General features: G+C 47.4%; 1 protein-coding gene across 1 annotated transcript in view; it reads left to right on the top strand.

Annotated features, from left to right (window-relative positions):
* PAX5 (paired box 5) overlaps window positions 1-26,420 on the top strand; it is a 171,193-nt gene that overhangs the window by 42,830 nt on the left and 101,943 nt on the right. Inside the window, exon 6 of the mRNA XM_052644974.1 lies at window positions 15,943-16,118. Within this exon, the coding sequence (XP_052500934.1) occupies window positions 15,943-16,118 (176 nt within the window). The remainder of the gene's footprint in view (window positions 1-15,942; window positions 16,119-26,420) is intronic.

Here is a 26,420-nt window from a genome sequence, read left to right as displayed (position 1 = left end):
GTAAGATGGGGCAGAAGTGGAGGGCAGTCCAGAGCGTCTCACAGGGCAGTTCAGAGGCGCATTGTGTCCTCCACCACCAGAGAGTCCCTAACTCCAGTCCACTTTCCCTGTTCACTGTCTCCTGAACCTGCTCTTGAACCTGTGTAGCCATTCTCGCTCTCTCCTGGGCGAGGGCTCCATCTGGCCTCTGGGCCTCTTCTCATCCCCCTCCAAAGAGGTCTCTACTCTGTGGCCACATCAGACCACGTGAGCCCCTCCAACCTACAAGGGTTGTATGTCTGAACTGAATTGTAAGTGTATTGATGTAATTAGACCAGGGCCTGACTCTTTGGAACACAGGCTGAGAGACTGGGGTTGCAGGGATTGGGGTTACTGGAAGATGCACTGCGGGGAGGGAGGGGTGCAGCATGCTGCAGTGGGAGGCCCAGAAGCCTTTCCCCTGACCCTCAGCAAGCCCCTCATCTCAGTGCCATCTCTGGTCTCAGCAATGGCTCCCCCCAGAGGCGCCTACTTTATTTATTGCTTCTCCAAAGCTCCCCGTGGGCAGAGGAAAGTCCATTAGTGTGTTTGCAGACTGCCGGCTCTAAGCAGATGCAAGGCTTATTTGCAAACTGTCATGGCCCTGGCCTCCTCCAGAGACCCGCACGCTGGGTTCAGCTTTGTGGCTTCAAGAGCCACCTCCCCCAGGCAGACAGCTGGGTGGAGCCCCTGTCCCCTCTTTCCCAAAGCACAACATCTTGGTTTGCAGTTGGGAAAATTAAATCAAATGCCAGAGAGGAACCAAAGCAGCGCATTGGGCTATGTTGACAGTGGAGAGTGAAATTCTCTCTGTTGACAGGAGCTCATTGGCTTGGCATGGATCAGGGGAAGTGCTGAGAGAAAGTATGAAGAGTTCAGGGCTCAGGATCCAGGTTTGAGTCCTGATTGGGCTGCAGAGTGTCTTGTTGACTTTGGAAAACAGTTTATTGCTCTCTTGGTCTCAGTTTCTAAGCTAAGAAGATTCTGCAGCTGATCTTAGAATCCATCCTCAGCTCTAAAATGCTCTGAGCCTAATTTTGAGGATGTTTCCTTCATCTAGGTAGCCAGGGACAGAGCAGTGTACCCTAAATGACTCAGCAGTTCTGAAATTCCCTGGAAATTAGACTCAGTGGGTTAAGAGGCACTCAGGTGCTGAGACATCAGGACTCGCAGGCTCAACTGGCCCGATAGCTCTGCTGTGTGACTTTGGGCAAGACATGTCCCCTCTCTGAACCCATTTTCTTGTCTGTAAATGAGAATGATAATCTCTTGCTCACCTTCTGAGGCTACGGTGAGAATCAGAGAAGCTGATGGATGGATATGAAAGGTCAGCATGAATGTGTATTTGAGGAGTGATGATTGTTATTATTATTGTAATTGTTGTTACCATTTCCACATGTGCCTTACTCTGGGCACACACACTTGCCAACGTAATACAAGAACTTGCCCCCGGTGAATACAGAGCCTAAGCACATCAGTTTAGGTATGTAAAAGGCAATGATGCTGTTTCTGTGCAGAATGAAGAGCTCCTCTTATAATTTGTGCTTGTTCAGTTCCACACCATCATAAATCCACCCCTGATGTGTGTATTTCGGGTGGAAAAACATACCACAGATTTACACAAAAGCCTCTCGAGTTCTTTTCAGCTGGGACAGGAGATGACACACGTTGGCAGACAGAGGCTGATCTCTGTGTATCCAAGAGTAGTCGAGCCAGTCTGAGTATATCTAACAGGTCAAGCTCTGAAATGAAGAAGCAATAAGCCAGTGAAATGGTACTATCACCGAAACATGATTGATCAATTGAATTCTATCAGAGACAGTGGACAGTGAGATTAACTCAGGCCTGATAGGTTCAATGAGTTAAAGCATGATGTTCATTTCAGCTTCATTTCACCAGTCTTTGCTTGTGAAATTGGTCAATCAATAGAGGTTGAAGATCATATATATATATATATTGGGGACCATCTTATGGGGAATATAATCTCAGTAGTTGGCTCCTGGCTGGGGCTGCCTGCCTCAGGTAATGGAGACAGAACAGGGACTCCATCAGCCCCATCGAAATGGCCTGATATCTTCTCCAAATGAAAAGTATTTTTGGATCTCTGATGATTTATCTTTTTTTCCTCCCTATCACTTTGATCTATGACAAAACCCATACCCATCTGGGAGAAATATAGTGATTTCTCCTGAAAACATTTGTGCAATGATCAAATAGATACACTCCACAATATGAACCTTCTTTTTAGTTATATTGTCCTTGGGAAAAAAATAAAGACAATAATTTAAAAACTCAAATGGGGGTAATGCAAAGATATCAGAGTAAATATGATTTTTAAACCCTTTTATTTATTTATTTCTGCACAGTGGGGTGTGGGGGACAGACTGCTGTGTTCATGAAAGCTGAAAAAGGTATGCATACATGAGAAGTCCTTCCAGGTATAATTAAAACGAAGCCTTTAGCATTCTTTGATCTCATTTGAAAGCACAATTCACAGAAACAAATCACCCTTTCTCTCCTAGTAATATTTCATTTGCTTTGGAATAGTTTCACTATGGTGGTTAACATCGTTCCTAATTAGTGTGCCTATCTCTCTGTAAGGTGGAGTAATTAGGTACTACTATACGAGGTAATGGACTTGGACAGTACGGATTAGAGAGAACAGACTTGTCCTGGGGCAATGCACAAGGTATTACTTCCTTCTTGTCTGTGCTTTGAGGTCATCTTGATTCATTTAAGCACAAAGAAATCCATCGCTTCATACCAGCACGAGGAGAGCTTCAATAATGTGTTTGTACTGTTTGTACCTCAGAGTATATGTTAGGCTCTGGATAATGGTACACAGTGGTTAAACAGGGAGAACCCACCCTCTGCCCTCCTTCTGCCCACTAAACTCCCTGAGTTATAGCCATTCCCATGCACCTAGGCTTTTTTGTGCCTCTGGGCCTTTGCATGTGCTGTGCCTTCTGGTTGGAATGTACTTCTTCCCTGCCCCTTTCTTTGGCCAACTCCTTCCTACTTATCCCTAAGACTCAGGCTTCATCTTTTCCAGGGGGCTTTCTGGATCACCTCTGCTCCCAGTCTGGATTAAGTGGAGCAGTTTAGCGTAGTTAGGTGCAGACTCTGGAGCCAGACTGCTTGGGTTTCGATCCCATCTCCTCCATCTCCCAGCTGTGTGACCTTGGGCAAGGTGATTAACCTCCCTGTGCCTCAGTTTCCTCATCTGTAAAGTGGGAGGGGGCAGTAACAAACTTGACATCACTGGGTTGTTGTGTGGATTAAATAGATAAGGTGTTTAGAATAGTTCCTGGCACAGAGTAAGCTCTGTATGAGGATTGACTACTTCTGTCTAGCTCCCAGGGCTGCCTCTGCTTCTCAGGCTTACCTCTGCCTTTGGCTCCTTCAGGGCTCTGGACTTAGCTTAGTACATTGGAATTTTTCACTTGTCTGTATCCCCCACTTGAAGTCAAGGGTTAAAACGTCCCTCTCTAGCTCAGGACACTCAGTGGGAATTTGGTGCAGGTAGCTTAGGAACGAATCGATCGTGAGGATTGAAACAGGAATCAGGGGCCTCATGTCTTCCTAGGCTCAGCTCCCCTTAGTCCTGCCTTCTGGCCCCAAACCGAGTGTGGGATCTTTGGCCCTTTGGGGTCTTTCCTTCCCTGACAGCCTGTGACTCACTGGTTAACACAGAGCACAATCAGATTCACTCTGGTTGAACCTGAATGTATTTAGCAATTTTACAATTTCGCGTTTTCCTTCTCCGAGAAGAAAGATTGAGTGAAACTAATGGCTGAATAATGGTCGTTCCAATGGAATTTTCCTCCATGCCGCTCTGATTTTTCTCAGTGTGTGGCCCTGGTTTAGGATGGCATTTATACAATCACCCGGAACATCGATGTTGGTTCTAGGCTGCCGGGAGACCTTTCCAGTCCTGCTGCCCTGATTCCCAGCACAGGGCCTGGCTCATTGTATAGATGCTCTCAAGATATTGCTGACTGATGCTAGTCGTCTGGGGCTGGAATCCTATCCCCTTATCCCAGCACCTTGTTCCTTTCCTTTAATTGAGGTCTGGCTCTGATAGTCCCTCTTCTAGGACCCACATCTGGGTTATTAGTCATCTTAGAGTCACCCTAAGCATTCAAAACACCATGCAGAGAATAGAAGTGCTATGAATTATTTTGAGTGGAAGAATTAACGGCATTTTGTTCTTGTTGTGAGCACATACACTATATGACTTGTTGTGTTTTCCTTTTGGTGTGTGTTGCCAGGAAGCTTAGTGCTCAACTGAGTTTTGGCAGTTTATCATCCTCTTGTTTAAAATTTTGTGAACTGCCTCGGCTCTTAGAACATAGAACATAAACTCTTAGTTGGTTCACTCTTTCCTCCTTTGGGGTCACTGATATAATGGAGGTCACTCCCAGAGGTTTTCTTCCGAGTTCTCCAATGATGCTGGAGACTATCCCATTCCTGAGTTCCCCTGAACCATTCGGCCTTCAACCCCTCAAGTCTTCCCAGGTCACTCATTCAGTCAATAAACATTAATCAGCCTCTCCCTTGTTTGTGGTGAGTCAGACATGGGGTCAGCCCTCAGAGAGCTTATACTCTGAGCAGGGAAGGAAAGAAAAACAGGCATACCTTGGAGACATTTTGGGTTTGGTTCCATACCACTGCAGTAAATCAACTTGAAATAAATGGAGTCAACACACTTTTTTGGTTTTCCTGTGCATGTAAGAGTTATGTTTATACTATACTGTGGTCTATTAAGTCTGCAGTAGCACTGTGTCTAAAAACAGATGTACATACCTTAATTAAAAAATACTTTATTGCTAAAAATGCTGCTAAGTCGCTTTAGTTGTGTCCGACTCTGTGTGACCCCATAGACGGCAGCCCACCAGGCTCCGCCGTCCCTGGGATTCTCCAGGCAAGAACACTGGAGTGGGTTGCCATTTCCTTCTCCAATGCATGAAAGTGAAAAGTGAAAGTCAAGTCGCTCAGTCGTGTCCGACTCTTCGCAACCCCCTGGACTGCAGCCTACCAGGCGCCTCCGTCCATGGGATTTTCCAGGCAAGAGTACTGGAGTGGGGTGCCAATGCTAACTACCATCTAAGTCTTCAGTGCCTCATAATCTTTTTGCTGGTAGAGGGTTTGAACTATTGTGAGAATTACCAAAATGTGACATGGGACATGAAGTGAGCAAATGCTGCTGGGAAAAAAAGGCACTGATAGACTCATCTGCTGCAGGGTTGCCACAAACCGTCAATTTGTTAAAAAAAAAAAAAAGGCAATTATATGCAAAGCACGATAAAGCAATGCTTAATAAAACAAGGTATGCCGGAGTAATTCTAGAAATAGCTTGTGTTTATTGAGCACTTATTCTGTCCCAGAAGCTATGCTGAGCACTTTACATGTATCCTTATTCAATTCTTTCATCAATTCCATGTAACATTATGTATTATCCCATTTTATGTATGAGAAAATGAGGATTAGAGATGAAAGTTTCTCAAGTACCACAAGCTTCTAAGAGATGGAGTGAGGATTTGAACCTGCTCAGTGGGCTGTGCCACATCCACCACAGTGGCTGGCTTCACTTTAAGACCGTTAAAAGGTGTGCAAGTGCTCTGCCATGTGACCTTGTTGTGACCTTGTGCAAGTTACTTGTTATCTCTGCCAGTTTCCTCAGCAATCAAATGGAGATTCCAAGAGGATGGATCTCACAGAGTGGATTGTAAAGGGGTGAAATCCAGGATAACAGTGGTAGCCCGTGCAACTTGCTGAGGAGAGTTAGAAGATAGTGTGATTAGTTTAGCCTTTGTGTTTCCGAGAGGAGGTGGGTTTTAGACGAGCCTTTGGTGGGCTGGGGTGAAGGGTGAGTTGGCAGAAGGAACAGTGAATGGGGGGACATGGACTCTTGGGGAATCAGGAGTAGCCTGCTTGGATGGTGTTGGGAAAGCTCCTGACGGGAGGGGCAGATCATGGAGTCCTAGGAGGGCTGGGCTTTGTCCTATGGCAGCCTTGGAAAGGTTTTCCTGGTGAAAATGATGCAGACAGCAGCTAATGTTGTTTGGACACTAACTTCATGTTAAGTGTGTCACTGAGATTATTTCATTTATTTCTTATAAAACCCTCGAGATGGTCCTGCTTACCACTGTTCTGTTTACCATGTCCTGCTTACTGGTTTACAGATGAAGAAACAGAGGTTTTAGTCTTAGTAGTTGACCCAAGGAGGGAAGTGGAGAGAGCACTGGATCGGCAGACAAGCGACTGAAGTACATACAAATCCCAGCTGAGTGACCTCAGCTATTCAACCTCTCTGAGCCTCAGTTTTCTCATCTGTAAAATGGAGTAAGAATATGCACTTCCCCCCAGATGCCCTGAGGGTCAGTGAAATTTAAAGATGTGAAGATAACTTGTTTGGGAGGCTGGCATGGAGCAGTGTTCCATCCAGTGTGAGACCAGGGATTAAAGTGCCTATGCCCCCATCACCTCTGTCTTCAGAGGTCTTCTCTTCCCTTCATCTTTGCTAGGGATACATAGTGTTCTGTCAGTGTATGCAGGGTCTTTTGCTGATGTAGCCCCAGAACAAATACGCTGTCCACCCTCACCTCCCCTTTGTAACCCATGGTCTTATCTAGCATCTCCTGAGGATAAATTCTGGAGCCACTACTACCCTCAGCAAGCTTCTCTTGCATCTGAAACAATTTCTTAAAGCTGCAGATTAGCATGGTCTGAATTTGGTTGGTTTCTGCTTTATGGATTGCTTTAAGAATTAGCTACAACAGGGAATTCCCTGTCGGTGCAGGGATTAGGACTCAGCGCTTTCACTGCTGGGGCCTGAGTTTGATCGCTGGTCGGGGAGTTAGGATCCTGCAAGCCACGTGGTGTGGTCAAAAAAAAAAAAGAATTAACAATTAGGTATGACAGCTATGATTGCTGTCTCCCCATCTGGTGAAAACCACCCCAAACTCCCTGGACTCACTTGACTCAAGCTGGAAATGCCCCGGGTCATACCAGTTCGGTGTTCCCAACTGTGCTGGCTCCAGACTCCTGTGGCACATGACACACTAAGACCTGGCTCTGTCTCCATCTTCACTGAGGGAGGCAGGGCTGTGAGCGTGGTGGGTGCCAGAGTCCAGAAGCAGCAGACTGGCTAGATGTCAGCCTCCTCAGAGCACTGCCAGCCAGGCTGGGAGAGGACCTAAGAGCCTGGGGTAAGGGAAGGGCCCACTGTAGTGCTGAGAAGAATTAATGGTGGGATCTGGGAGATATTTTCACAATTTCAAAAAAACGTAGCTCAGTGGGAAAACAAAGGTTTCTCCTGTCTCTGACTTCCTTCTAGAAGCCCTCCCCCACCCACATGTCCATCTCTAAACCAAATATTAGCAAACAGAAAATCCCTTGGGTACATTTGGCCATCATTTAGGGGTAGAATGAATATTGGGTTGTAGATTACTTCCTTACAAAGACTGCACAAACAACCAAAATGGAAAGCACAACCAAAATGTAAAAATAGATCAATGCTCATTTAATACTTAAATTTTGCAGACAAAATCTACATAGAATTTAGAGAGGAAAGTGGTTAGAAATGACTAACAGCCTCCTTAGTTTATTGGTGGGGCACCTAAGGCCAAGAGAGGGAGAGGAACTTGTCTGGCCCACCCAGCAAGTAAGGGCAGAGTCAGTGATAACCCACGTGTGCTGGCTCCCAGCCCTTTTCCCACTGGGCCCTTCCACTGCCAGGCCATGCTGAGGATAAAAGAGGCTGTTTCGGAGCTCTGACTTGAGCTGGGCTCTGCAGGGAAATGGGGCTCAGAGAAAGGCCAGAGACTGACTCAGTAGCTCCAGCCTCCTTTCCTGGGCTCCTGGGGTTCCGGCTGGGGCTGCATCCCAAAGGCCATGATGCCAGCGGAATTAGGGAGATTCCTGTTTGTTTTTTATTTTATTTCTTTTCTCCCAGGGTGCATCTGTGGACATAAAGTACATGATGATTTTTAAAGAAACAAACCAGGACCCTCCAAGAAAAAATGCAAAACCCCTGAATCTGCTGTGCTCTAAAGAAAACGCAATAGGTTTATGATCTTTTAAGACACACAAGAGACAGCTTTCTCTTGACAGATGGGAATCTGAGGCTCTTTTGCTTCCTCCCTCTTTGCGTGACCAGACCCGATTGTGTAAAGCTTTTAGCTTCAAAGCCGGGTTGTGAATAACATTGGTTTAACCTGAAATTTAAAGCCAGCATTTCTTTGCTCCCCGAGACACAGCTTCCTGCCCCTTGCTCCCCTGAAGCTAGCTTCCAGAATGTTAATTCGACGAGCCATGGTTGACTAAGCCCAGCACTGGGTCTATTACATATTATTTGATTTGGAGTAGAAAAAAAGATTTAAAGATACCGTGCCCCCTGTATACCTTTGTACTTTGCCCATGTCTATCCATATATTTAAGCATACCATTCACATTGCAAATTCAGCTTTTCCTCCCTGGAATAAAATGGGTCTGAGTGCTTCTGGAGCCTGTCTCCAAGACCTCATTCTCCAGTGAAGTCAGACAGCATCTTTGTGAATGGGAAACGCTACAGAAGTGTCCATTGGAGGCCTGGAGATTCAGGCCAGTCCTTGTGGAGGGGGTGGTTTTTCTGGTGTTCACTTTTATATGCACAGCTGTCTTTGTGCATATAGTCTGTTTGGCTCGTGCTCACCCACTGTCTGTGGTACCCAGAGATAAGTCAGCCATGTCCCTGGCCCCTGAGAACCATGAGTCTTTTTGTCAGAGTATTTGTCATGGTGGACACTTTCACCTTTCCAGGTCTGATTATTTTTCAGTTAACGTTTGCCTCTTCCACTGGGCATAACTCCACAAGGACAGGGCTGGGCCAGCTTTTGCTTATCACTGTTTGCCCTGCACTAGCCTAGCGCCCTGCTCCCTTAGGTTGATTGAGGCAAGAATGAACAAATGAATGAATGAATGAGGTCAGATGGAATGTGACATTTGCAGACCAGATCTGCGGAGTGAAGGTAGTATTACTAATTTGTTCATTTATCCTGCAAATGTTCTCTTTGGAGAGGACAGAGATAAATTAACTGCGGTGTTTCTCCCCAAGGTAGCTAATAGTGCTGTCAGAGTGAAGAGCCTAGGGGCTTGACTTCTAAGACAAGGGACAGAGTGGTGAGATGGAGAAGTGACTAGGGCATGAAGGAAGACATGCTGGAGGAGGTGGCATGGGTGTGCATGGTTAGTGTTTATCCTAGCAGCTGGGCACATGCCATGAGGAGTGATCTACCTTCAGTATGGGCTCAGTGGATCACCTGTGGCTGACAGGCTGACTCTACATATCACCTCCAAATGAGTACAAATGCAAAATTCATCTTGCCAGCTCCTAGTCTTTTCAAGGAAGACGGTTGGAGGTTCGTGACATTGTATAGGAGACAGTGATCAAGACCATCCCCAAGAAAAAGAAATGCAAAAAGGCAAAATGGTTGTCTAAGGAGCCCTTACAAATAGCTGAGAAAAGAAGAGAAGCTAAAGGCAAAGGAGAAAAGGAAAAATATAATCATTTGAATGCAGATGATTCTAATCCAAAGAATAGCAAGGACAGATAAGGAGGCCTTCCTCAGTGGTCAGTGCAAAGAAATGAGGAAAATAATAGAATGGAAAAATCTATAGAGATCTCTTCAAGAAAATTAGAGATACCAAGGGAACGTTTCGTGCAAAGTTGGGCTCAATAAAGGACAGAAATGGTATGGACCTAACAGAGGTAGAAGATATTAAGAAGAGATGGCAAGAATACACAGAAGAACTATACAAAAATGATCTTCATGACCTAGATAACCATGATGGTGTGATCACTCACCTAGAGCCAGACATCCTGGAATGTGAAGTCAAGTAGACTTTAGGAAGCATCACTACGAACAAAGCTAGTGGAGGTGATGAAATTCCAGCTGAACTATTTCAAATCCTAAAAGATGATGCTGTGAAAGTGCTGCACTCAGTATGCCAGCAATCTGGAAAACTCAGCAGTGGCCATGGGACTGGAAAAGGTCAGTGTTCATTCCAACCCCAAAGAAAGGCAATGCCAAAGAATGCTCAAAATACCACACGATTGAGCTCATCTCACATGCTAGCAAAGTAATGCTCAAAATTCTCCAAGCCAGGCTTCAACAGTATGTCAACCATGAACTTCCAGATGTTCAAGCTGGATTTAGAAAAGGCAGAGGAACCAGAGATCAAATTGCCAACATCTGCTGGATCATGGAAAAAGCAAGAGAGTTCCAGAAAAACATCTATTTCTGCTTTATTGATTACGCCAAAACCTTTGACTGTGGGGATCACCACAAACTGTGGAATATTCTTCAAGAGATGGGAATACCAGACCACCTGACCTGCCTCCTGAGAAATCTGTATGCAGGTCAAGAAGCAACAGTTAGAATAGGACATGGAACAACAGACTGGTTCCAAATTGGGAAAGGAGTAGGTCACGACTGTATATTGTCACCCTGCTTATTTAACTTATATGCAGAGTACATTATGCGAAATGCTGGCCTGAAAGAAGCACAAGCTGGAATCAAGATTGCTGGGAGAAATATCAATAACCTCAGATATGCAGATGACACCACCCTTATGGCAGAAAGTGAAGAAGAACTAAAGAGCCTCTTGATGAAAGTGAAAGAGGAGAGTGAAAAAGTTGGCTTAAAGCTCAACATTCAGAAGACAAAGATCATCGGATCTGGTCCCATCACTTCATGGCAAATAGATGGACAAACAGTGGAAACAGTGACAGACTTTATTTTGGGAGGCTCCAAAATCACTACATATGGTGACTGCAGCCATGAAATTAAAAGATGCTTGCTCCTTGGAAGAAAAGCTATGACCAACCTAGACAGTGTATTAAAAAGTGGAGACATTACTTTGCCAACAAAGGTCCATCTAGTCAAACCTATGGTTTTTCCAGTAGTCATGTATGGATGTGAGAGTTGGACTATAAAGAAAGCTGAGCACCAAATAATTGATGCTTTTGAACTGTGGTGTTAGAGAAGATTCTTGAGAGTCCCTTGGACTGCAAGGAGATCAAACCAGTCCATCCTAAAGGAAATCAGTCCTGAATACTCATTGGAAGGACTGATGCTGAAGCTGAAGCTCCAATACTTTGGCCATCTGATTTGAAGAATGACTCATTCAGTTCTGAGTGGAAAAGACCTTGATGCTGGGAAAGATTGAAGGCAAGAGGAGAAGGGATTGACAGAGGATGAGATGATTGGGTGGCATCACCGACTCATTGGACATGAGTTTGAGCAAGCCCCTGAAGTTGGTGATGGACAGGGAAGCCTGGTGTGTTACGGTCCATGAGGTCGCAAAGCGACAGTTGGACACAACTGAGCTACTGAACTGAACTGAGTCTTTCCAAACTTTGGGAGCAGGGGTTAGAAAGCACAGCCTGAACTAAGGGAACTAGCAATTCAGGCTCTGGGACTGAGAAATGTGAAGGGCGATTGTTTCCCCAGCTCCTTTCCATGGCTCCCCACCCCACTTCTCCTCTGATGAGGCTCTGATTACCTCTGTGGCCTCTGTGACCCAACCCCTGCCTGCCTGTCCAGAGTCTCCTGGGGTCTCTTCACCCAGCTCCCTGTCCCCTTCATCTCCACCTCTGCCTGTTATACCCTCCCTCGCCCCTTTGCTCTTGCTGACATTCTGTCCTCTGTTTCCACTTCAAGCATGACTCCCTTTGGGAGGCTCTTACCTGGTGCAGAGTAAACTCTATATCTGTATCTGTTAAATGAATTAATAAATAATTGTATGTTTAGGAGGGCCCCAGGCCTTCTTAAGGAGATAATAGACTTTTAGCATCTGTGCAAAGCGGCAGGTAGACTTCACCTCCCTCCCACCTGACATGCCCCACCTCGTGGCAGGAGTGGCCAGGAGAGAAAAAGCAGAGGCAGTGCTGGGGTGCATGACTGGACAGGTGGCTCTTCCCAGCTCACAGCCCTCAACTCTGTGTCTGGGTCACCAGGACAGTCTGCACACTCTCCCAGGCTCAGCCCACGGTGCTGTGGCTGACTTTCAGAGCAGGACGTGGTGAGCCTTCTTTCTGGAAGACTTGGTGAGGCTGCCTGTGCTGCAGGATTAGTGGTGTCCTGGGCTCTGGGCCTCTGAGGACCCTGAGTGTGTACACTTGATTTGGCATGTGTCCTGAGCCTTAGCTCTGTGCCAGGCCCTACTTGGTGACCACACAGTGACCTTGCCCACAGGAGCCCTCAGCTGAGCCACCCTCTCCGAGCTTCCTCAGTGGAGGCGAAGCTATGGCTTTCCAGAGCTCTGAGCTGTGCACAGAGCCCCAGCCTGTGAAGCCCGTGGGAAAGGACAGGAGGGCAGCCTGGCTGCCAGGGAGTGACCTCCTCCAGAGGCCGAGGTGGGGGCATGTCTGGTGGGGCAGCCCAATTGGGAGGGAAGAGGTGGACTCAACAGGGCAAAGCCTTGGCAGGAGTGGCCCGGAGCTGGCAGACAGGAAGGAGCCTTTATTAGGAGTTTGGAGCCTGGCAGGGAGGACAGGGGCTAGTGAGTTTATGTGGAATTGGTGGGCAGGAAGACGTCTGCTAAAGGTGGACGCAGTTACTCTGATGGGAAGAGACTCCTCAGTGGGAGCACTGTAGAACTCAGGCCAAGGTCATGCTTTGGCAAGAGTGTCTGGGGTCAGGATGACTCGCCAGAGCAACAGCTGAGGAGAAGCCAGCTGAGCCTTCTTCCCCCATGTGTGTATGTGTGTGTACACCTGTGCACACAAGGGCCACTTGGCGAATGCCAGCCAATGGAAAACACTGCTGGGCAGACACCGTCTGAGCCAGGAGCTCCCACATACTGCTAGTCTTGGTGCCCTTGTGGGATAAGCCCCCTGGGTTAGGCCATGATGGAAGAGGGGGCTTTGAGGATGATGTCCTGTGGGCAGGAGCAAGGACCTGTCTCGTGGGAGGCCAGTGTCACAGGCTTCTGGAGGAGGGCCTCAGGCTCCAGACTGGAAGACTTGAGTCAGAGATCCCGTTAAGGAGCCCTCATGTTGGGGTGTCTGGTCGTTCAGTCTAAAGCCCAGCTTAGGTATCCTCTTGGGCCAGAATTGATCTGGGATCCATTTTCTCAGGGGTGTCCTGAGCCATCTCTGAAGACCCTTCCAGTAGAGGTTGCTGGGGCACTCTGAGCTCTCTGCCTACACAGGGAACTCTGAAAGGCTAGCACTCATGTCAACACCCAAAGCTGGTGTCTTTGTTCAGATGTCAGAGCCTGTATTGTAGTTGCCCCCAGATAAGACATCTGGGGGAACACCAACTTCTGGCAGTATCTCAGGGACACAGTATCCCACTGCTTCAAGCTCCTTGGTTTGGCTTCCTTCTTCACAAGGGTGGGGCTTTGACCTGATGAGTGAAGTTTAGGGCAGCAGCGGGCTGGTGGGGCAGGGGTGGAAGCGGGATGGGGGATGGCCTTCTGTAAGGGCACCTGCCAGGGAGAGATCTGACACATTCTGGTTCCCCCTAGGGCTTCCCAGTGGCACAAGCAGAGGCCTCTCCTCTGGGCCTGGCCACCGGCAGTGTTTCTGGGTGGCCCTGAATGAGCAAGTTGGTTCCAGAGGGCCTTGGGGAATGATGGCCCTGGAGGCCATTCCTCACTGGAATCTTTCACCCACCTTATTTTCTCTTGTTTTGAATGGTTCAGACCCAAACCTCACAAAATATATTTCAACCCATTTAATTTTTAAGTGATAGTTTGTAACATTTTCTTTGGAATGTAGGCATCATCACCAGGGACTGTGATAGTGTGAAGAGCTAACAATACAGAACCCATAGAGAATTTAATCCTGTACTTTCCTTGTAATTTACATTTCTGAATAGGCAATACATTTAAAGTCCTATAACAAAGCAAACAAAACAATCATGCTATGAAAAGTCTCCTTCCCTTTTGCCTCCATTTGTTTAGTTTCTACCTCCCTAAATGGGTGAAAGTGAAGTCGCTCAGTTGTGTCCGACTCTTTGCGACCCCATGGACTGTAGCCTACCAGGCTTCTCCGTCCATGGGATTCTCCAGGCAAGAATACTGGAGTGGGTTACCATTTCCTTCTCCAGGGGATCTTCCCAAACCTGGGATCGAACCTGGGTCTCCCGCATTGGAGGCAGATGCTTTAACCTCTGAGCTACCAGGGAAAAGGGTACCACTCTAAATATTTCTCATGTTGCCTTCCATATGGCTCTGGAAGGCAACATGAGAAACACACACACACACACACACACACACACACACACACACACACACACACACATATATCAGTTCAGTTCAGTTCAGTCGCTCAGTTGTGTCCTACTCTTTGCGACCCCATTGACTGCAGCACGTTAGGCTTCCCTGTCCATCACCAACTCTCAGAGCTTCCTCAAACCCATGTCCATTGAGTCAATGATGCCATCCAACCATCTCATCCTCTGTTGTCCCCTTCTTCTCCTGCCTTCTATCTTTCTCAGCATCAGGGTCTTTTCCAATGAGTCAGTTCTTCGCATTAGATGGCCAGAGTATTGGGACTTCAGCTTCAGCATCAGTCCTTCCAATGAGTATTCAGGACTGATTTCCTTTAGGACAGACTGGTTTGACCTCCTTGCAGTCCAAGGGACTCTCAAGAATCTTCTCCAACACCACAGTTCAAAAGCATCAATTATTTGGTGCTCAGCTTTCTTTATAGTCCAACTCTCACATCCATACATGACTACTGGAAAAACCATAGCTTTGACTAGACAGACCTTTGTTGGGAAAGTAATGTCTCTGCTTTTAAATATGCTGTCTAGGTTGGTCATAACTTTTCTTCCAAGAAGCACATGTCTTTTAATTTCATGGCTGCAGTCACCATCTGCAATGATTTTGGAGCCCCCCAAAATAAAGTCTGTCACTGTTTCCATTGTTTCCCCATCTATTTGCCATGAAGTGATGGAACCAGATGCCATGATCTTAGTTTTCTGAATTTTGGGTTTTAAGCAAGCTTTTTCACTCTCTTATTTCACTTTCCTCAAGAAGCTCTTTAGTTCTTCACTTTCTACCATAAGGGTGGTGACATCTGCATATCTGAGGTTATGATATTTCTCCCGGCAATCTTGATTCCAGTTTGTGCTTCATGCAGCTCAGCATTTTGCATGATGTATTCTGCATATAAGTTAAAGATAAATATACAAATATATATATATATATACACACACAGCCATATATACACACACACATACATACACACACAATGCTTGTAAAGTCTTATTTTCTTCCTTTTTTACACAAAAGATTGTGTGCTGTGCTGAATCTTATTTATTTATTTTTCATTTAATGATGTATCTTGAAAATCTTTCTGCATCACTTCACAGAGGAAGTCCTCTTTCCTTTTTGCTGCTGCACAGAATTCTACTGTGTGAGCATACCATAACTTATTTAACCAGTTCCTAAAACAAACTCTTTGGTTGTTTCCAGTCTTTTGCTACTAGGACTTTGTACATGTATCACTTCCTATATGTGTAAGTCTAACTGTAAAGTAAATTCCCAGAGGTGCGATTGCTCTATCAAAGACAACTTGCATTTGTGATCTTGATTTTGTTGTTCAGTCACTGAGACTTTTCTAGGTCTCAATTTTCTCATCTGCAAAATGGAGGAAATAATACCATCGGCATTGGTTTCATTGTGAGGATTAACTGCAATGATGCATGCTTCACACAGGGCCTGGCGTGTGGCTGTGGGAAGCTGGCTCTGGTCTAACCAGTCGGGTGACCTTGGCAAAGAACCCCTCCCTATCTGAGCTCCCTCTCATCAGGGAAGGAGGTGGGCTTGTGTGTCTCCCAGACCCTCTTCCCAATCCAGGGTCTGGCCTGTCTTGCCCAGCAGCTTGTGGGACCCACACTCACCCCTCCTCTCTCGTACTCATCAAAGGTATTCAGGAGTCTCCTGTGCCGAACGGCCACTCACTGCCGGGCAGAGATTTCCTCCGGAAGCAGATGCGGGGAGACCTGTTCACGCAACAGCAGCTGGAGGTGCTGGACCGCGTGTTTGAGAGGCAGCACTACTCGGACATCTTCACCACCGCGGAGCCCATCAAGCCTGAGCAGGTATGATCCCGACTGGCTGCCTCCGCCACCCGCCACCTGCCATCCGCATGCAGGCCTGGGTGATGCACCCAAAGGCATCTGGCGGGGTGTGGGTGAGAGTGCCAGGTTTTACTCAGAGCCATACCTGGCCAGTGGAGGCCTCCCAGGAGGTGTAGAGGATGCATCTGGGGCTCTTGCGATTGCTGGCCCTGGTGCCTGCTCGCTCGGGCCCAGCGGGGGGTGTTCTGTGTCTGGTTGCTCTGCCATTGCTGAGTGGTGCTGTGCTTACCCGGGGCTTTTCACACAGGGTGGTGTAATGATCTCCTGAGCCACTTGAGGTGGTCTTGGGTCATTATCCTGTCAGTCAGGATGCAAGTGGAAATACATAAGCACCGTATGGCCATAAACCAGGTGATGATGGCATTGGCGTGTCCCCAACTGTCAGCCCTCTTGTCACGTTGCCCTGTCATGCTTTTAGAATTGAATCCAAGAGTCTGGAGATGAAGAAGTGTTTCTCTGGACAAACTCACAGCTGGGTCACTTGCAAGAGAGGGAAGAAAGCAGGATGATCCCTTGCTAGCATCCCCCTGGTCTAACCTGGGCTGAGAAGGAGTCACTGCCTGTGGCTGCAGAGAAGGACGGGACCAGAAAGGCTCTGCCCAGGGAGAGGCTCTCAGGACCTGGATAAGGTTTCCCCTGAGTACCAGATTTGATTCAGGAGACTGTTTCCTGGTGCCCTGCATTTGACAAGCCCTGGGCTGGAGACCTCACAGGCACAGGTGGCTCAGACTTGACTCCTTTGTGCTGAGAGCTCCCATCACTGGGTGAGATGCAGGGGCCTGAGAGTAGTGACTTCCCCAGCACTTGCTGGCTGGTCCTGGTGGTGAAGACTAACCTGCTGAGCTTCCTCTGCAGGCTAATGAGAGGATGGCTTCTGAAGTTTTCCCAAACAGTCACCCCAAACAGTGTAGGCTGCAGGACAGGCTGCCATGGAGAGAGGAGGTGCCGGAGGGGACCTTGGACGGGGAGGAGTGAGCAAGGCCCCAGGGACCACCATCCTGTGACAGTCTGGCTGTCTTTGTGTGGTTCCTAGGAGGGCACTCACAGACCATTGAGCTGCTTTGTTTTCAGATGGGAAAACTGGGGCCAAGTGAGGCAAAGAGGCTTGGCCTAAGGTCACCCAGCAAGTCTGGGCTTCCCTGGCTGGTTCAGATGATAAAGAATCTGCCTGCAATTGCAGGAGACCTGAGTTCAATCCCACAGTGGAGAAGTTTCCCTGGAGGAGAGAATGAATACCCACTCTAGTATTCTTGCCAGGAGAATTCTGTGGCCAGAAGAGCCAGGCCATGGGGTCGCAAAGAGTCAGACATGACTGAGTGACTTTCATTCACTCACTCACTCACCCAACAAGTTATGTATTCACTTAACAAACACTGATGAGTGTTTATTATATGCAAGGCACAGAGCCAATCACTAGTTACATGAGTGAACAAGACAGGCTTGGACCTGCCCTCAGGGAGACTACAGATGTGTGGAAGAATCACAATAAAGAAGGATTACTCAGAGGGTCATGGATGACAGATGTGCTAGGCACTGAGGAGGAGACGTCTGAGGTTCTCTAAAGGCAGAAAGCAGGTGCTGATCCAGCCTGGAGGCCACAGTGGCTTCTGCTGAGCCCTGAAGGGACGTGGTCGGGAGAACTGAATGGCAGAGGGAATAAGAGTACAAAGACCCTGAGGCCAGAGGAAGTGTGGCAGGAGTGAGGAAGGAAAGAAAGTGTGGCTGGGCTTCAGCGAGGGGCTGGGAGAGGGTAGCCGGGCCTGGTCTCATAGACGATGCTCAGCGTTTCTGTCTTTCTCCTGCAGTTGAGTGACACCTCCTCCAGGAATCACACAGTCATAGGTGCAGGTCAGAGCTAGTCTCACACACTCTAGGTCCTGGGCTCTAGGGAGAAGTGTCTGTTTCCATCACAGGCAGCCTGTCCCACTGCTCGGAGCCCTTCAGAGAGATGGCTGAAGCCGCATTCCATCTGACCCCATAAGGAGAAAGCAAAGGGACTCAACTTGGAACCTTCCTTGGATGAAGCCTACCTTTCTCTCCAGAATCTGGGAGAAAAGTTATCTTGTAACCTTTGACAATATTATGTAATTTTTGAGCCAGTAGGGCTCTAAAAAGAAGCAAGCTATCAATCTCCTCACTTCTTAGAGGCCCACAGAAAGGATAGGGTTTGTCTGACCTCTGCACAAAATCTCTGGCATTTCTACTAAGCTCTTATTTACTTAATTCAGACATTAGGTGTCAGGAATCATGTTTCCCTCTGTGTTTCATGTGATTCTCATGGAAACACAGAATCTAATCCTAATTCATTCAGCTTGGCATGCCCTAGAAGCCCAGGCAGACTATAGGGCTTCATGCTTTGGAGGAGTCCACCCACGTATCCATTTACTCACTTGCTCAGACTCCCATTTGCATTTATCCAGCATATATATATCTTACATGGTAGCTGTGACCCTGGCACAGTGCTGGGCACCCAGAGGCAGGAGGGCGGGATGAATCAGACATCAGCTCAGCCCCCAGCCTCACAGGGGCAATGTGATGTGGATTCAGAACCTGCAAGGCGGGGAGCAAGTTCTGTGGACCCTGATGAATGGAGATGTTGCCTCTGCAGGGAGCACAGGGAGGAAGGATGTTCTGGAGGAAGTGGCAGCGGGGGACAGGTCAATAGGCCTGTGTGGAGATGGGCCTTGGAGGAGGAACCCTGTTCCTAGCAGTCTGGCCTTGCAGTGTCCTTCAGAATGGCACACTGCGGGCCTGACTCTGACTGTGTGGGCTCTGAGGCAGGGCCTGCCTGCGGGATAATGACTAACTCAGTGCTTTCTGGTTAGTCTACTTCACCTTCCCGTAATGGGCCGTAATGAGGAGAGATAGTAGGTGAGACCACGGGGCTGCGGGTATGCACACAGGCACTGGACTATGAATGACGTACCCTCGCTCTGCACTCCCAGTCACTTTGGATGAATGTTGGCCGAGTAAGGGGCCACAGGCTGGGAAGGGACGCACGTCAAGGGTACAGGTTTCTCATACCTGCTGGCAGCCTGGCCTCGTGAGCCACAGCAGTCAGGAGAGGGCCCAGAGCTCTGGCCACCAAGGCCGGCCCCTCTTCCAAATGTGAGCTGATCTGCACTCCCGGGTCTAGTGGCAGCTCGCGGAGGAAGATGAACATTTACTGGCCTTGAAGTTGGGAGTGTCTGACTTGAGTCCAGCCGCTGTCCAGCTGGGCAAGTCACTTTTACTCCAGACCTCAGTTTCTGTATCTGGGACAGCAGAGTGTGATTTTGACATCAGCCTAGCACAGCCCAGCAGTAGTGGCAGTGATCTTCCCTGTCTATGCATGATCCTCTACAGTTTCCAAAAATCTTTCACATCCATCTTCTCATCAGACTCTCCATGTAAATGCACGCTACATAGGCCGGGCAAGATATGTGAGCCCGTTTTACAGACTGGAACGTTTTTTTTCAGGCCGTTCATCCCATTTTCAGGCTTCTGGGATTTGTCGAGGCTGCCGAGCTGGACTCTGGCCTCAAGATTTTTTGTCTACCTTGGAAAAGACAGATATATGGGCCTCCGTGTCCCCAAACAGTTCTAGGAGCCAGTTTTCTGATTGGCTGGTTTTCAGAACTGGCCTTTTGCAGCCAGAGTCCACTGGTCATTCTTAGAACCCTCAGAGTCTTGCCAGAGGCTTGGGTGGTCAAATCCTGCTTAATCCCCCTGCCTCCAACTGCCACGGGAGGAGCATACTTCTTCAGGGGCAGGCTGGGGTCCTGCCGGTCACTTCCACAAGCTCAGAGCCCACCCTCACCTGTCTGCTCTTCCTGCCAAGATCTGTCCTGGGTGGAAGCATCCATGCTTCTTCCTTTTATACAGGAACTTAGTAAAACCTTGTCCCTGGGTAGAATGGGTTAATGTATACACACTCCTAGGACAATGAAACACTTCCTTTTCAAAATGGTTATTGAAAAAGCAATTCTGTTTTTCCTCCATGTGGAGTGAGTAAAAATCACCTTGGAGGAGAAGGAAAAAAAAAAAAAGAAACGCGGGCAGGTGGTATGTGCGTGTGTGTGTTTCGAACAGTGGAATGTGTTTCAGTAAAACTCATGTTGACGCTGTCATGGGTGCCACACTGCTGGCGGGAGCTGGTCCCTCCTCCAGCCACGGCAGGAAGGCCACCCCCCGAGCACAGCCTGCCGTATTTACTCTCGGCAGACTATTAACCAACACTAGGCTATTAATCTGGCTTTTGAGCCTTCACTAAAGCCCATAAAAGCTCACAGTTGTCAAATGGAGTTCATTTTAATTTCCTTTCAATCACAGTAAATTATTCAGGTGATAAATCAGCTGGAGCAGCGTCCTGGCTGTAATAGAAACCCTAATTCCTGGCTAATTATCCAGCCCATTGCTGCCAACAGATCAATACGGGCACAAAATGGAACAGGCCCAGGGCCCTCCCTCCCATTGGGCCAGAGACAGGAAGACAGCTGGGGAAGGGGGACGTGCTGCTGACCTCCCAGGAAGTTCAAAGGTCGCAAGGGGTTAAACCGGGAGAAGTCCTGTCCCTTGCTGACAGAGAAGCCACCAGGAATGCCTCCTGCTCCCATCAGCTGCTTTGCCCTCTGCTCAGTGGCATTTCTCCAGGCTGGTGGGCCTGGGGCTGAGTGTTGCCTGCTTCTATGGGCATCCTCTTCCTGGGAAGGGGTTGGTTTTGTGTTTCTGAGCAGGATTGAGCTGGGTCATCAGAGATGGTTTGAACTCTCCCTAAGTCAGGAAAAGAGCTGGGGACTGTGAGGAAATGAGGAGGTGGCAGACATGTTTTCTTTCTTCAGGGAATTCTGGGAGGAGAGCAGGTAGGGAGAGAAGCGGGGACAGGAGACAGGTGTGCCAGGCTAAGAATGGGGACAAGCTTCCTGGAGGAGGTGTCTTTCATGCTGTGCCTTGAGGGATGGGCAGAATGCAGCTCTGTGGAGAAGGTAGAGTTGGTTGAAGACGGTGTTCTAGGCAGAAGGAGCAGCACGGATGAAGACGTGGAGGGTGGAAGTACAGCAGGGAACTGCAGGCCAGGCTAAGTGGTTGGAATATGGGCTGAGTGAAAGAAAGTCAGAGACAACAGGGCTGGAGAAGCAGGATGGCCCTAAACCCCAAAGGGCTGGCAGGAGGCAGTGAGGAGGCCTGGCTTTGCTTTGGAGACAGTGTGTCCCAAAGAGCCCAGAGTCTGGGGCCTGGGCTAGTCTGCTCTCCTGGAAGCAAACTTCCATGGGGCTCCTGCCTCTTGCCCTGTTCCTGTTGCACTGGTGGCTTTCTCTTCCTGAAGCTCATCCTCATATAATAGCCCTTGTGGTTTCCCACTGCTCAAAATCTAAATCCCAGCTTTTTTTCTTCATCCCAGCCCTTCACCATCCCCATGGCCCTCTGCTTGCCTACACAGTGCTCTGCTGGAGCCAGGCCTGACCCCTCACTGCTCCACATGGGTTGGGCTCCTCATGTGCGAGGGGGCCATGGACGATGGCTGGTGTGTGTGTGTGTGTGTGTGTGTGTGTGTGTGTGTGTGTGTGTGAATGCATGCCCAAGTGTGGGAACCCCAGGGATGGCTCTGAGCTTGGAGTGAGGCAGGGACTTCAGTTATTATTCTTTCTTGGTGCTGTTATTCTCCAAACTCCTGCTCACAGTTTCCCTGGATGGAACATTCTTTCAGTCTGTTTCTAAATCTATGCTGTTCAGGCCCAGCAGGAGTCCTGCCTGCCCTGGGAGCCCTTCACTGACCCACTTAGTCCAGGCTGTCTTGCCTCTTGTTTGAGCTCATGAATGCACCAGGTTCTAATCATTACTGTTAATAATTGTTGTATTCATTGCTTACCAGGGACCTGGTTCTATTCTGAGAATTCTCCCAGCCCCATCTCATTACAAAGTCACAAAACTCCTATTATCCCCATTGTGCAGACAGGATGGCTGAGGCTTGGTGAGATCAGTTCAGTGCCTTAGCCACAGGGACACAGTAAGTGTGGAGCCAAGTTGGAAGCCAGGTCCAGAGTTCACACTGGTAGCCACTGGATTCCCCACAGTTAAACACAATCAGGCTGCCCATGGACTCTTCCAGGCAGGCAGTGTCACAGATGTAAAGAACAGACTTTTGGACCCTGTGGGAGAAGGCAAGGGTGGGATGATTTGAGAGAATAGCATTGAAACATATATATTACTGTATGTAAAATAGATGACCAGTCCAAGTTTGATGCATGAAACAGGGCACTCAAAGCTGGTGCACTGGGACAACCCAGAGGGATGGGATGGGGAGGGAGGTGGGAGGAGGGTTTGGGACAGGGGGACGCATGTACACCCATGGCTGATTCATGTCAGTGTATGGCAAAAACCACCACAATATTGTAAAGTAATTGACCTCCAATTAAAATAAATTAATTAATTAAAAAAAGAAAGTCTTTCCTTGAAGGGATAACTGGAAAAATTGGGACTGTTTGGTCTAAAGAAGGGAAGACTTAGGGCTGTGAGCAGGGAAGGAGACAGGCTAAGAGAACTTTCTAATAGCCCAAGCTTTCTCATAGTGGAGTGGGCCTCCTTGTGAAGTAGTGAGCATCCCATCACTGGAGGCATATAAGGAGAATCATATATGCTGTATTAGAAGTTTAAGAATCCACTGAGGACTTGATCAGTTAAAAGTCAGGGTCCTTCCAACTTGAGAGAATGATTCTAGCGTAAGAAGAGTGAGATGGTCTGATGGGAAGAGGGGAAGGGACAGGAGAGGCAAGAGGAGACCTTTCCTGCTGCAGCCTGGCAGGGACACTGAGGGCAGTTCCTTCAGGGTCCTTACTAGGGCAGGCAGAGAGGGCTGTGGCTCAGAGCTGCAAAGGACTGGAGGCTGCAAGGTCTTGGGAGGCCAGTGATGAGCCCAGCTCTTCCAGTGTGTAGAACAGGGCTCGGGTTCCTGGTGAGACACCAGGACCAGGTGTCTAGACACCACGGGCTGCCACTGTCCTCACCGCCCGCATGCAGCGCCCAGCATCCTCTGCGCAGAGGTTTAGGGCCAGACCCCGAGGAAGTAGGCAGTGGAGAGGACGATTAAACAGACCTGCGTCCTGCCCACAGGGGCCACCACCTGCAGGGGGTCTGGCAGAATGTGAGGCATAATTGAAGATAAAGGAATTGCTCGCTAAAAAATCCCAGCAACCTCTCACACAGCACTCTTGCTCACATCAAATATGAGACAGAGTATATGCAGTATAATCTTCGTTTGGCAGATGAACAACTAAGTAACATGCCCCAAATGATGTAGCTGGTAAGAAGCCACGTTCTCCAATCTCTGCTTTTTGTGGGTGTAGACTGTCTTCTGGAGTCAACCCCCTGACCTCTGCAAGTGTAGACATCTCCTGAATGCTCAATTGATTTCATTCAGCAAATATTTATGGAGCAACTGCTCTGTGCCAAGTACTGTGCTAAGTGCTGGGATCACAGCAACCACAAAGACAGATATGGTCCCCAGAATTTACCAATAGCAATGGAGAGACAGATTTTAACAAAATAATTATGCCAGCAAAAGCAGTGTACCACTACCAGTAATTACAGAGTGTGACGAGCATGGAGAACAGACAGATTAGGGTGTGCTGAGAGGAAAGAGTGGGACCTCATTGAGATGGGAGGTCAGGAATGTCTGTCTGAGAATGGCACCTTTGAGCTCAAGGTAGGGGAGGGTGGTGGGAATAGTGTCTCAGGCAGAGGGAACAGCCAGCATAAAGGTCTGAGGCTGGGAAGACTTTGGCCTTTCATGGTGGCCTGCTCTTAGACCAGTCACTTCTCTCTGGGTCATGGTTTCTGCCTTTGGGGTGGGAGATTAGACTGGCTCATCCTGAGATCTATTTTAGCTCTAACATTCTGTAAGAGATAAAACAAATTGGGAATTCATCTCTTATTTTTATTTTGACTTGTTTACATTTTTTTCTTCCTGTCTGTTCCGCTCTTTTAAATGACAGGCAAATTCTGTGTATGTGGGGTTTAAAGATTACAAGTGAATTGTCAAAGAGCTGCCAGTGCCTTGCTGGGTTGTTCTTTCGTTCATATATTCATTCATTCATCCAAGAAGTTTTTACAGATGTGCCATGTTAGTGACATTGACTGCCTGTGCCGTGCTGTGTGGCATAGAGTAACAGCAGTAGATGCAACCTCTGATGGGTTGAGAATAGCTGTCATTCAGTGTGCTCAGCTTTATTTCTTGTTGCAAATATGGGAGTGATGACACTTTTTAAAGCATCAGCAGAAGTCAGATGGCAATAGAAAATATCTTCAAATGTCAAGAGATAATAACAATTGACCTGTCTTCAGATAAATGATCATTTAATAGTGAAGGAAAACATTTTCAGACAAAAAGAGAGTTTACTGCAGATACACTCTTGGTGAATAGCTAAACAATGTACTTCAGTAACAAGGATATGGGAGACTTCTGGTTTGGGCTCTGATGTATGAAGAGCCTGGGAGTCACCACTCCCATATTTACAACAAGAAATAAAGCTGAGCAAACTGAATAGCAATGACTATTCTCTACCCATCAGAGAATTAAGGTTGCAGGGCAAGCAGCTACTGCAAAATTTGGAAAGACAATACAGAGAGTTACAGCTGAGATCTACCAGATTAACATAAAACCTCATGCTAAAGGCCTATTTACGTCAGTTTCTGTATTCAATACTATCGTGTCCAGCTTTCAACAAAAAGTTAGGCGAGGAAAAAAAAAAAAACCACCACGGACTGAAGAGATAAAGGAAGCATCAGAACCAGACTCAGCCATTAGAGTTTAGAATTTGACAGATGGCACAGGTTTTAGAATCATTCAGTTCAGTTCAGTTCAGTTGCTCAGTCGTGTCCAACTCTTTGTGACCCCATGAATCGCAGCACGCCAGGCCTCCCTGTCCATCACCATCTCCCAGAGTTCACTCAAACTCACGTGCATTGAGTTGGTGATGCCATCCAGCCATCTCATCCTCTGTTGTCCCCTTCTCCTTCTGTCCCCAATCCCTCCCAGCATCAGAGTCTTTTCCAATGAGTCAACTCTTCGCATGAGGTGGCCAAAGTACTGGAGTTTCAGCTTTAGCATCATTCCTTCCAAAGAACACATTAGATAGGGATAAAACAAAGTATTTGGTTGCGTCAGGTCTTAATTGCGTCACGCAGGATCTTTTGTTGAGGTGCACAGGCTCAATTGTTGCAGTGAGTGGGCTTAATTGTTTTGTGGCATGTGAGATCTTAGTTCCCCGACCAGGGGTTAAATCCACATACCCTGCATTGCAAGGTGGATTCTTAACCCCTGGGCCACCAGGAAAGTCCCTAGAAAGGGAATTTAAAGTAACTATGATTGATATGTTAAGGGATTTACTGGAAAAATGATACAGCATGAAAGAATATGTTGGCAATGTAAACAGAGAGATGGAAACTCTAAGAAACAATGGAAAAGAAATACTAGAAAAAATTTTAAAAATACAGTGACAAAAATAAAGAAGACCTTTGATGGGTGCATCCATAGATTGGAGATAGTCAAGTAAGGCATCAGTAAACTTCAAGATGTGTCAATAAAAACTTCTCAAACTGAAATGTAAAAGAAAAAAGAATGAAAAAGCAAAGGCACAAACCAAAAACTAGAATAGAACATGATCCAAGAATTTGGGGACAATTTTTGAGAGGAATAACATATGCATAATTGGAATACCAGGAGAAGAAGAGAGAATGAAGAAGTATTTGAAGTGTTAGTTGCGCAGTCGTGTCTGACTCTTTGTGACCCCATGGACTGTATGTAGCCTACCAGGTTCCTCTCTCCATGGAATTCTCCAGACAAGAATACTAGAGCGGGTAGCCATTCCCTTCTCCAGGGGATCTTCCCACCTGAGGGACTGAACCTGGGTCTCCTGCATTGCAGGTGAATTTTTTACCATCTGAACTCACCAACCTAGAATTGTACCCCAAAAATGAAGGAAAAATGAGGAGAAGTAGTAATGGCCAAGAATTTTCCAAAATTAATGTTAGATAATCAAACCACAGATGTGGGAAATTCAGAAAATGTCAAGCAGTAGGTGAAAATACCACAGTATCTAAACCTGCACATATCATATTCAAACATCGGAAAACATAAGATGAAGAAGACAGTGAATGAAGCCAGAGGGACAAAAACCACCTTACTTAAAGAGGAACAAGGAAAAGAATCACAGTGGATTTCATGTCAGAAACCATGCAAACAGGAAGAGAGTGGAGTGAAATATTTTAAGCACTGAAACGCAAAAC

This window comes from Budorcas taxicolor, chromosome 8, assembly GCF_023091745.1.
Source record: "Budorcas taxicolor isolate Tak-1 chromosome 8, Takin1.1, whole genome shotgun sequence".
NCBI lineage: Eukaryota > Metazoa > Chordata > Mammalia > Artiodactyla > Bovidae > Budorcas > Budorcas taxicolor.
Note: the sequence above shows the minus strand (reverse complement) of the source record. Positions and strands in the feature narration are given on the sequence as shown.